Source organism: Astyanax mexicanus, chromosome 11 (assembly GCF_023375975.1).
Source record: "Astyanax mexicanus isolate ESR-SI-001 chromosome 11, AstMex3_surface, whole genome shotgun sequence".
Classification (NCBI taxonomy): domain Eukaryota; kingdom Metazoa; phylum Chordata; class Actinopteri; order Characiformes; family Acestrorhamphidae; genus Astyanax; species Astyanax mexicanus.
This window is the reverse complement of record NC_064418.1, coordinates 10,894,407-10,906,659: the sequence shown is the minus strand read 5'-3', so window position 1 is coordinate 10,906,659 and position 12,253 is coordinate 10,894,407. Positions and strand designations below refer to the sequence as shown.

At 37.2% G+C, this 12,253-nt stretch overlaps 2 protein-coding genes across 2 annotated transcripts in view; one reads left to right on the top strand and one right to left on the bottom strand.

The window, feature by feature from the left end:
• Nucleotides 1-12,253, bottom strand: part of armc8 (armadillo repeat containing 8) — a 318,657-nt gene that overhangs the window by 215,973 nt on the left and 90,431 nt on the right. The window lies entirely within an intron of this gene.
• kcnh3 (potassium voltage-gated channel, subfamily H (eag-related), member 3) overlaps nt 1-12,253 on the top strand; it is a 220,959-nt gene that overhangs the window by 154,054 nt on the left and 54,652 nt on the right. The window contains exons 4-7 of the mRNA XM_022680490.2: nt 1,980-2,119; nt 4,847-5,099; nt 10,125-10,282; nt 10,483-10,690. Coding sequence (XP_022536211.2) covers nt 1,980-2,119; nt 4,847-5,099; nt 10,125-10,282; nt 10,483-10,690 — 759 coding nt within the window. The remainder of the gene's footprint in view (nt 1-1,979; nt 2,120-4,846; nt 5,100-10,124; nt 10,283-10,482; nt 10,691-12,253) is intronic.

The following is a 12,253-nucleotide window of genomic DNA, read 5'->3' as shown; positions in this document are numbered from 1 at the left end:
CTCTACTCCCACGGCATCTTCAGACTCCTCTTGGGTCTCTGCTAGTCGGCTGAAGCGCCGCCCGGTCGCTTATTTTCCCTATCTCTCGAGGTGTCTGAATCTAAATGATTGACTCTGAAAACTTTGTTTTACGAAACTTGTTGAAAAATCTTGTTGAAATATGAAATCATATTTGCCTATATTATTTTTTCCCCTCCCTCGGAAGGGAAATATCAGCCAAGGACGGCAAAAGGGCAGTTGCCCAAGCACATTGGGCCATAGCATCTGCACGTCACTGCTTGAAAGCCACAGATTGTTTAGGTATTGTTGTGAGCCATTGTCTATTATCTAGCCATTATCGAATCTGCTTCTTCCACCCAACAACAGCTATCAGTAAAGGGTGGCCTGTTTTGAGCTTGTTTTTCAACAGGGTTTTCCCATTGAAATTTTATTTAGGCTCCTTAGAACCTCTGAAATCCACTTGAACAGAATAAATCAATATGACAGATTAAAATAAAAAGGTAAAAGTAAACACATGCATACAAGAGCTGCTCTGAAATCACAGCTTTCAGTTATTCTGCCTACATTAGTCCTTCTTCCAGAGGAAAAAAAACTTCCAGAAGCATGTTAATAGACTTGTGCTTTGTTTTTGATGGTTGCGTAAGCTTGTTCCTTCTCTATTATTCATTATTAGCTGCAGCGAGAGTAATCTTTCATGTAGCGAAAGGTATGCGTCTATCAGAATGAGCAGCTATTCAATCAGGGGCTGAATTCAAGTGGGCTTACCTTGTTTGACCTGCTGCACAGCGATGAGCAGGAACAATCGGCAGCACTTCAGTTTAGAGGTTTTTGAAATGCTCTTATTAAGGCTTATATGGTCTGTTGATGGCTGTTATAATGATACGCAGTAGCTTGAGTGAATTTAGCCAAGAATTTTAACATGGTAACACTTTCTATGAATGTCATCTCTATTAGACTCTATAACCATATTTATAACATATTATAATGCATTCATAAGGCATTATAAACATGGCTCTAAATATTTATAAAAATGCATAACACATTATATCCATGTTTATTAAGCATCAAAACTTGTGATCATAATCCATTATAAGCTGTGTTTATAATATATATGTTAAAGTAGTATATAGCTATCGTTAATAAAATAGTCCCACAATGAAAGTCAGGCACTTTACTTAGAGCGCACAAAGACCTGATATAATACCTTATAATTGACTGTAACTAATATTATATTCAAGACAAGAATAATTAATGAGTATATAAAAATATATTTATAGGATTACTGAGGGTGTGTTTATAAGTTGGAAGCTTTTTTAGTCATGATACAGTCTGTAAGCTGCGACTGAGATTCTTGGTATTGACGTATAACATGTTATAAACACAGCTATTAATGATTTATAATCACAGTTCATGATGGATAATAAACATGGCTATGATGAGTTATGCATTTTTATAAATATGTATAGCCATGTTTATAATGCCTTATGAATGCATTATAATGTGTTGTGAGTATCTTTATAGAGTCTTACAGAGAGGACATTCATAGAAAGTGTTCAGAGAGTTTTCTAGACCACATTTTTGGGTGTATTTTTGCAATTAAGGATCAAGAGATACAGCTATTGCCATTATAAGGCCTTATAAGACTTGTATAAAGCCATTGGCTAAGTTTTTAATAGTGGACTCTTACAGTCTAATGCTGTAAAAGAGATTTCCAAAGTATAATGCCCAAAAAAGATGTTCTCAAAATGTTTATTTTACCAAAGTTAATGATACAAGAATTAGCAATCAACTGATTACCAGTGACCGCCTTTATAAGGGGTTATAAAGGTATAATAACAGACAACTGCAATGAAATGCACATCCACATTCATAGTTTTAGTTATGAAGTTAAACATCAATTTTATCATCCTTTCTGTCGTAAAATGTGTCTCTAATCAAAAGTAAAATGTAATTTATAATAAACTCTGTTCTCTGATCAGATGAGGAGACGGGACTGGAGGTCCACAAGGTCACGCGACCCCAGGGCTTCAACGCTAACCGGCGCCGGAGCCGAGCCGTGCTGTACCAGCTGTCCGGTCACCTGCAGAAACAAGACAAGAGCAAACTCAAGATCAACAATGTAAGTGCTTCAATTAGGGGTGTGTTCACTAAATTCACTAAAACAATATCTTAATCATTTCTGTCCTTTTGATGGTAACGATGATCAGCAATATTTTTGTTTGTAAAAGCCATATAATCCTCTACCCTGCATGTCTTAAAGGATAATGATCCTTTAATTACTTACTAAATCTATCACTGAAAAAACGTAAATATATTTAAGCCATTTTTTAATTACTTCACCAGTTCAAATATATCAAACAGTGCATGTATCTTTAAACCATGTGACCTACCAAATTTCTTAAGCTTTTTTTATAATTCTTTTTACAATTTTTTTTTATAATTTTATAATTTTTTAAATGTAAAAAAATAAAATAAATCAGTGTTTTATTTGTAAAACTAAATTATATTTTTATTAGTAATGTCAATCCCTTCACAATTAATTGTATTATTTAATACAAATAAATTATTAATCAATATTAAACAGTATTCTGCTGTTTATCATGATTTAAATCATGATTCATTTTTTTGTGTTATTCTTCTTGGTTGACTAGATCATTTTCTACTGTATTATAATTTTTTTAGTGTAGTTTTAATAGAGAGATTTTATAGAGAAAATAAACGCTTATCTAGCTGAATAGTCCACCTTTAACAACTAGTGTAGAGTTGGTCTCCTTGGAAGAGTAGAGTTCATCTCCTTGAAGTTACTCGCTGTGCATCAGGCCCTAGTTTAGCGATCTAGTGTAGCGCACCGGTTAATTGTGCATCATGCAGCTAGATTTAGGGTGTGTTGGTGTGTTTTTGGTATCATGAGGTGGAAAAAAATTTGCTTGTGTGTGAAACGATCGAGAGTGTACGTGCACTGAGGGATTGGAAGGCTGATTGGAATGCTAATTTTTGACTGTTGTCAGGGTTTTAATTAGTAAGTGGTGCACCTGTATTTCCCGCTGCCATGATGTAAACCTGCCTGGTATATATCTGAAAACAGATTTATTCAAACTCTGGCACTATTTTAACAGTGTGAACACAAAGTATGAACATAGTTTGTTGACGAGGTGTAAAATAGCAACGAGTATCGTGCCTAATTCCAGAGTGCTGTCGTTAAATTAGCACAGTGTTTTGCAGAAGATGTTGCTTTATTTACTCTCTTCTTGTGTCTTTGCTACTGTTTTTATTCCCCACTGTTGCAACTAGTGGATGTTCAAGTAGATTATTTGATTAGTCTATTTGTTTATGCATCGTTTACAGTGAGCACACATGCCTACCCATCACGGTGGTACATAAGGAACACAGAGGGCTCAAGGGCCCAGCAGCAACAACAGCAACAGCATGGCAACCCTGAGTATTGAACCCAAAACCCTGTAATTAATAACCCAGTGCTCTAACCACTGAACCACCACTGCCCCTGTGCCTCACACCATGCTCACTTCTGCTGTTAGACACAGGATCACAAGCTGCGCCTGAAGGCCAATCCCATAACCACAGAGGGCTCATTTCAGAGCCTTTAGGTGTTAAACCAGAGCACCTCAGGGTGGTTCCAGGCTGGTGTTAAGGCCCACTGTGTTTACAGAGTGTGTGCTGTGTGGACGGAATACAAACTTACAGGAATATTGACGGACCTTGAAGTGGAGGATGATAAACAGCACTTTGTATTCAGCTCTGAAAATACTCAGCTCACGTCCACGCTAAAAAATCATTTATCAAAGCCAAAACTCAACCAGGCTCCACGAACAAGATAAAAAAACAGCACACTGCTATAAAATAAAAAAAAATGTTTCTTCTTAAGAGTTTTCTTTTACATGTACTAAATTAAATAAAACTATTTCATTAAAGTTTCTGCCTAATTTATTGTGTAGGAGAGCAATATTTGCTTTTTCGCTGTGTAGGTTTCCCAGACAGGGTTATGTCTAGTCTTGGACTACACAACATCTTGGATGGAGATTTTTTCATTGAAAGGAAAATATAGTCTTAAACCTAAGTTTAGGACACCGAGTGGTCCAGCAGTCTAAAGTGTTGACATGATCCGGAGATCGGTGTTTCGAATCCCGGTCATGTGGCTTGCCATCAGCTGCCAGAGCCCTGAGAGAGCACAATTCGTACTGTACTTAAGGGTAACTACACTCTAGAGGATAGCGATGCATTGCCAGAAATTTCACTAAAATCTTTGAAAATTAAGCTAACAAGCAAACTAATAACTTGTAGTCTTATTTTATCTTTGAGCAGTGTTTTAAAAAAAAACACTTGATGTTTCATTTTTAGATGATTATGCATTGCATATATTTTTTTTTAATTTCCCATTTACTGATTGGGATGAATGAAATAATTTGGATTTGATTTAATTTTCTTCCCATTACCATGTTTTATGCTTTTGTGTCCAAAACGTCCTCTGTTGTCAGTGTTAATGCAGGAGTCTTGTTTATATTGGGAGTCTTAGCTGTGGTGTGTAGCAGTGTGTATAACTACCTCCACCATGTTTGAAGGCTATACTGTAGCCTGGCTAGCTCTCGCTGTGGGTTGTTGATCTGCTTTAAATCAAGAGACATTTTCAAATAATATAGGAGTAAATTCTGACACTTTTTCTTTAAAAACTCAGTAACCTGTTTTAGAATCAGTGCAATCGTGTTCTTTAAGGCAGGGAAAGATGTATTTATTTTTTTAAATCCTAGAGCAAACTGCCTCAAAGTATTTCACTTTTTTAAATCTTGCTGCAGTATGATGTTGTACTCTTCATCTTTCTCTCTCTTTACAGAATATGTTTGGTGAGAAGCCGCCCATTCCAGAGTACAAAGTGGCCGCCATTCAGAAATCTCGCTTTATCCTACTTCACTATGGTACCTTCAAGGCTGGCTGGGATTGGTTGATTCTGCTAGCCACCTTCTACGTAGCCGTTACTGTACCCTATAATGTCTGTTTTACTGTGGTCGGGGGGCGGGACGATGGATCAACCCCCAGAAGCCCGCCGAGTGTCAGCGACATCCTAGTGGAGATTCTTTTTATTCTAGGTAAGGAACATCGCATTTATTGCATTTATTAAATGTTGGCGCTGGATATGGATTTAAGTTATCTGTGAAATGTGCACTAAATATAGTAAAACTCTTATAATAATTATGATATGCTGTTTAAAAACTTTTATATTCTACAGTGGCTTGAAAAAGTATTCATACCCTTTGAACTTTTTCCATTTTGTCAGCTTACAACACAATGTAACACTTAATTGTGAAGTGGAATGAAAATGATAAATGGTTTTCAAAACTTATAAAAAAATGAAAAGAACACTAGTGAACAAACAGCATCACAAAGACCAAGAAACTCACCAGACAGGTCAGAGATAAAGTTGTGGAGACAAAGTTTAAAGCATGGTTAGGTTATAAAAACATATCCTAAGCTGTGAGCATCCTAACGAGCACTGTTCCACAATCCATCATCCAAACATAGAAAAAGTATTCTACAACTGCAAACCTACAAAAACATGGCCGTCCACCCAAACTGAAAGATCGAGCAAGAAGAGCATTGTTCAGAGAAGCAGCCAAGAGGTCCATGGTCACTCTGAAGGAGCTGCAGAAATCTACAGCTAGATGGAAAATCACAAAAATCACAAAAGTCATGCACTCCACAAATATGGCCTTTGTGGAAAGAGTGGCAAGAAGAAAACCATTGTTGAAAGAAAGACATAAGAAGTGTCAGTAGCAGTTTGTAGCCACGGTGAAAGTCGGGGACACAGCACACATGTGGAAGAAGGTGCTGTGGTCAGAGTAGTCAAAAGTTGAATGTTTTGGCCTAAATGCAAAGTGCTAAATGTGTGTCAGACAAGAAACACTGCTCATCACCCTGAACACACCATCCACACTGTGAAACATGGTAGTGGCAGCATCATGCTGTGGGGATACGTTTTTTCAGCAGAGACAGGGAAGGTGGGAAGCTCAGAGATAATGGAAAGATGGATGGAGCTAAATTCAGCACAATCCTGGAAGAAAACCTGTAAAAAAGCTGCAAAAGACTTGAGACTGGGAAGGAGATTGGCCTTCCAGCAAGACGATGACCCTAAACATACAGCCAAAGCTACAGTGGAATGGTTTAAATATAATAATATTCATGTGTTAGAATGGCCCAATGTCTCAAAGTCCTGACCTAAATCCTATTGAGCATCTGTGGCAAGACATGACCTTTTGCCTGAGCTTGAGCTATTTTGTAAAGAAGAATGGGCAAAAATCTCAGTCTCTAGATGCACAAAGCTGGTAGAGACATAGCCCAAAAAAGTATTGATATAAGGGGCTGAATACTTTTATAATATACATTTATATATACATTAAAATATGTGATTGTAAGGGTAAAAATGTGAAAATTCACAGGTATAAATACATGAATACTTTTGCAAGCCACTGCATAGCAGGATGCATAGGTACATAGTGCATAGTGAGAGTATATAAGCATATTAGAAGCATATTATGCAATACAGTAATGAAATGTATCACAATACAATAAATATATTGCCATATTGCTCACACATACAGTAATGATTGGCTCAGAGCTCTATCAATTTGTACTTGGTCAATTGATTTAACACTGTGTTCAGTAAACTGTGTTCAGTAAATCCATTTCCACCATTTAAGATCAAACAGTATTTGCTATATAGAGAATGTTTCTACATAAATATATGTATATATATAGAGAGAGAAAATCCAATCCTTTGAACTCAGAGACTAAACCCCCCCACGGTCAGCCGGCCTCTGAGTTTTTGAAGCTGACTTTGAGCTCCTGCCTGAAATTAAACTTGTGTGCGTCCTGCAGAGCAAACAAAGTGAGAGAGAGACGGTTGGCTACAAAAATGAAAGCATACACTTGGAGTGAATGCAAATGAGTTTACAGGGCCAGTAAGAGGGGAATAAACTCCACACAGTAAATATTCTATGTTTTATAAATACAGTACCAGTTCTCACTCAATGTTTTTATTTCTTCATATATTGTACATGAATATTCATGTAAATTAAGTCATCCAAACTGTGAAGAAACACACAAGGAACTTAAAAGTGTTAAACAAACCAAAATTCGCGAAATGTGAAGCATCTAGGTGGCTCTTATCTAGAGGCTCCTTAACTTATCTGATAAGCTTATCTGATAACTGTGCAATAGAGGTAACTCTTGGGCTTCTTTTCCTCAGTCCTGGTGAGAGCCAGTTTTATCATTTCTTCATTCATTAGCATTTTTTGTTGGTTTTTATGCCATAATATGGATTAGAACATTACTTAAAGATATTCACTGTATACCAACTCTATCTCTTCACAGCTTCACAACTGATGCTCTCAAACACATTAATATTAAGAGGCAAGAAATTCAAGTAATTAACTCTTGACAAGTTCAGCACAGCTGTTAACTGAAAGCCTGAATTCCAGGCAAATACAGCTCTGGAAAAAAATAAGAGACCACTTCAGTTTCTGAATCAGTTTCTCTGATTTTGCTATTTATCATATAACCTAGGGACAACATTTCTTCAAAATTCCAAATAAACATATTGTTATTTAGAGCATTTATTTGCAAAAAATGAGAAATGGTTGAAATAACAAAGAAGATGCAGAGCTTTCAGTTCTTGAATAATGCAAAGAAAACAAGTTTATATTCATACAGTTTTAAGAGTTCAGAAATCAATATTTGGTGGAATAACCCTGGTTTTTAATCACAGTTTTTGTGTATCTTGGCATGTTCTCCTCCACCAGTCTTACATACTGCTTTTGGATAACTTTATGCCACTCCTTTTGATCATCCATTTTCCTCTTGATTATATTCCAAAGGTAAAATCAAAGAAACTCATCTTTTTAAGCGGTCTCTTGTTTTTTTCTAGAACTGTATATAACTACATATTGGTTTGTTTAATATGTTTTTCTTTATTTACTAAAAAAATCCATTTGTTTTTCTTTACAGTTTGGATGACTTTATTAGTAATCTAAAATAATGAAAAATCACTGAATTTAAAGAGTGTCTAATCATGGTATAAATAATTCCAAATTACCTGAAAAAACATTTTTTACATTGACGCCCATTAAATGTGTGTAAGGTTATATAAGAAAAACATTTCTTTTATTGGACAGCAACAGAATACAAAAACATTGTTCCTCTTTTTTATTTTTGTTCTTTTCTTTCTGTTTTTCTAGCAAATGAAAACTACTACAGTTTGGAACCAGCTGAGCTTCTTCATCTTCTATTTACTCCTCTCTCTTTTTCTCTCTCTCTCTCTCTCTTCTGAATGAACTCTGAATGTTCTGTTCATAAACAGCCGTAGAACTCCACAGCAAAACACCAGCCATGATTATTTTGTCTGATATTTTGCACGCGGCTCTCAGCATTGATTATAATGGCCTCAAACTGCTTCATGTTTACCAACAGCTTGTTTTGTTCATTAAGCGCTGGTCTCATCACGATGAAAGAGAATAGATGTCAGATCGTTCCTCATAAACGCTTCAGAATTCTCTGCCAGAGCTGCTCTGGTTTATTAGCTTTGTTTCAGCTGTGATGAGACATCGCCCGGAGCCAAGTCCGTCTCTAAGCTTAAAGACAAAAACACATACCGGTTCTCTTTCACATGTATTTTTCATATGCGCACAACTAGCTTACAGCTAAGTTCAAGAAGTCAAGTTTAAACATTCAGTGCAGCTGAAGAAATCATTGCGATAAACTATATATGTTTTTTTTTATATTGCCATGTTATACATTAATGGAGCTTACCAAATGTAACCATGTCTATGTTTCTACACCCATTATTTACTAGCTGCACCAAGCATATAGGAGCACTTTGTACTGTATCACAGCTTTGCTCAAAATATTGCAATGCACACAACATTATGGATTAAAAGAGGACAAATTGTTGGTGCACGTCTGCTGGTGCATCTGTGACCAAGACAGCAAGTCTTTGTGATGTATCAAGAGCCACAGTATCCAGGGTAATGTCAGCATACCACCAAGAAGGGCAAACCACATCCAACAGGATTAACTGTGGACTCAAGAGGAAGCTGTCTGAAAGGGATGTTCGGGTGCTAAACCGGATTGTATTCAAAAAACATAAGACCATGGCTGATCAAATCACGGCAGAATTCAATGTGCACCTCAACTCTCCTGTTTCCATCAGAACTATAAATTATTGTGGTCTAAAACCATGTGTTTCAGTTTCATTGACTAACCCCTGTATACTGAACAACAATTGCCACGAACATACAATCGGATCTCCAAAAACCCACCAAACCCACCCCTACATAGAGAGAATGCAATGAAACATAAACAAACATACAGTACACTCAAACTGTACACCAAATCGTATTAAATACAATTATAAAAAAGCAGAACTTATATATATATTTGGTATAGAAACCTGGGTTCACCATTATAATTAGATATCATATTTTTAGTTCCCTTACAGCAGGACTTTGGCCTTCTACAACTTCTCCATACAGATCATTTGATGATTTCAACTCCCTTCAAAGATGTTTTATTGGGGTTTGGTCATGCCAGTTGTCTTAAAATTCTTCTAGTTTAGCCACTCTTCAGTTAGGCAGGCTGTGTGCTTTGGGTCATTGTCATGCTGGAAGATCCAGCCACCACTCATCTTCAATGCTCTTACTAAGATAAGGAGGTTGTTGGTCAAAATCCCACAATACATGACTTGGATGATAGGTGATCAAATACTTATTTCTTGCAACAGAATGCAAAATAATTATTTTATAAAAAAAACAAAATCATACAGATTCTTTTTCTCACAGTTCAGGTGTACCTCTGATTAAAATTACAGACCTCTCCATTCTTTGTAGGTGGAAAACTTGCAAAATCAGCAGTAAAATAAATAAAGAAAGTCAACATAATTGCTTGTTTACGATAATGGCATCTTTTATTAAGAAAAACATAATAGTCAGTATTTATGTAAGCAAACAGAATTAAGGTTATATCAATATATTGTACGATTGGTGGACAATGTAAATATTAAAACATCACTTCGAGTGTTGATTGCATTTATTGTATTGACTCTGTTGCTGTCTGTGTTGCAGACATTTTGTTGAACTTCCGCACCACATTTGTGAGCACGTCAGGCCAGGTGGTGTACGATGCTCGCTCCATCTGTGTGCACTACGTCACCACCTGGCTCTTCGTGGACCTGATCGCTGCATTGCCTTTTGACCTGCTCTACGCATTCAACGTCAGTGTGGTGAGTGTTTATGTCTGTCTGGAAAGTCTGGAATTAACTTGTATTTTGCATTAAACAGCCTATTTTTCACATTGTAGTTGGACCTAATACGTAACCTTGGGGGACACCGCAGTTTTGAATGTGTAAAAAATGTAAGTTAGTTTCACTGCAGCCCATGATATCTTACTAAGCTGTGTGTATGTATGTTCTTATGTCCACAGTACTTTGGGGTTCATCTATTGAAGACGGTTCGGTTGTTAAGACTTCTTCGGCTGCTGCAGAAGCTCGAGCGATACTCACAGTACAGCGCAGTGGTGCTCACCTTGCTCATGTCCATGTTCGCTCTTCTGGCTCATTGGATGGCTTGCGTCTGGTACTTCATTGGCCGCCGTGAGATTGAGAATAATAGTCCTGGATCTTGGGACATTGGTGAGTATTAAAACTTCTTGTGTAAAAACTCTTGATGTTTGCCCACGCTTCAGAAAATGACACTGTTGGATTCAAAATTGAACCCTATGGAACTCTACTTTTTGATTATTTTTGATTACTTCAAAAATATCCATAGCTAGTTTGTAGACACTAGAATCAGAAATATACGTACATCAAGCTTTGATAATGTTTAGTCACCGAGTAGAACATTGTTTAAGTTTAGTAACTCTTTAAAAAGATGAGTCTTCGGTCAACTTTTAAAGACAGCAAGTGACTCTACTGTTCTGACAATTAGTGGAAGTTTGTTCCACCACCACCTTGGTGCCAGAAGAGAAGAGTTGGGATGTCTGTCTTCTGTGGAATTTTAGGGACAATGGCTTGATCCAAGCTCAACTGAAAGCTGGAAAACCTCTTGGTGCTGATCTAGCTTTGACCATTACAATCACGTTTGAAGAAGCTGGTCCATTTTTGGCTTTATAGGCCAGTGCCAGGGTTTTAAATCTGTTGCAACAACAGAAAGCCAGTGGTGGAAAAAGATGAGTCTTGCTACCATGTTCTGAATCAATTGCAGGGGCCTGATGGTTCGCAATGGAAGACAAGCCAAAGGGGTTGATTTTTTCAGGTTTTATCGAGATGAAATCTGAAGGATCACGTCAGATTTCCAATTTCCATGGCTCAAAATTGATAACCAGTCATCTATAACTACTCCAAGGCTTCATGCTTCTGCTAATGGAGTGACCAGTGAGTTCTTGAAGGAGATGGTTAGATTGTGGTGAAGACCTGTAGTTTCTGGGATGAACAGAAGGTTCATGCCAAGGTCTTGCTGGGGTTGAGTTTTAGGTGATGAGTGGTTCAACATTGAGATTAATAATGGTATAACACCACATCTAAGGTTCTATGGGTTAACATTGAATAGTCACTATTGCGATTGCACAGCAGTACAATGGTATTCAGCTATGGTATTTTAACCCATTCATGGCAGTGAACTGGGAAAATTGGGATTGCTCATTGGATGCTGAACCTTTGGAATGATTCCATGCCCTTCTGGTCACTCCAGAGCCTAATTCTCTAAGCTTTAGCGGTTTCTTTGTTTCTAAATTTCCTTAATTCACTAAAATGTTGATTTCCAAATGGTTTATCAGCTGAATGTAGAATCCCATCTCCAAATACCGTAAACCACACTACTACATCTCCAGCAGCCTCATGTTGTATTAGCATAATAGCGCCTTCATAAAATCAACACAAAAGAGTCCTGCTGAGTCAGTCTCATGCACCTCCACGTCTTTTGTGACATCTTTTGTAAAACAGCACACAGTTCTCCACACCTTCCTCAGTCTGCGGCAGATCTTATTCTCACCTCGATCATTACAGAATGACTGTCCCTAATAACCTGACATGCTGAGCCTCACTCATGACAATGCATCTTGTTACAGTTTCTCTCGTTTGTGTTCCTGAGGTACAAACAAGCCTCTTTTCACAAATGGAAATGACTTCTCTGCGTCCCGCTCTAATATAATGCTTAGTGGGATGGAGGAAAAGGGCAGGTGAGGTGCTTTTTCAGAA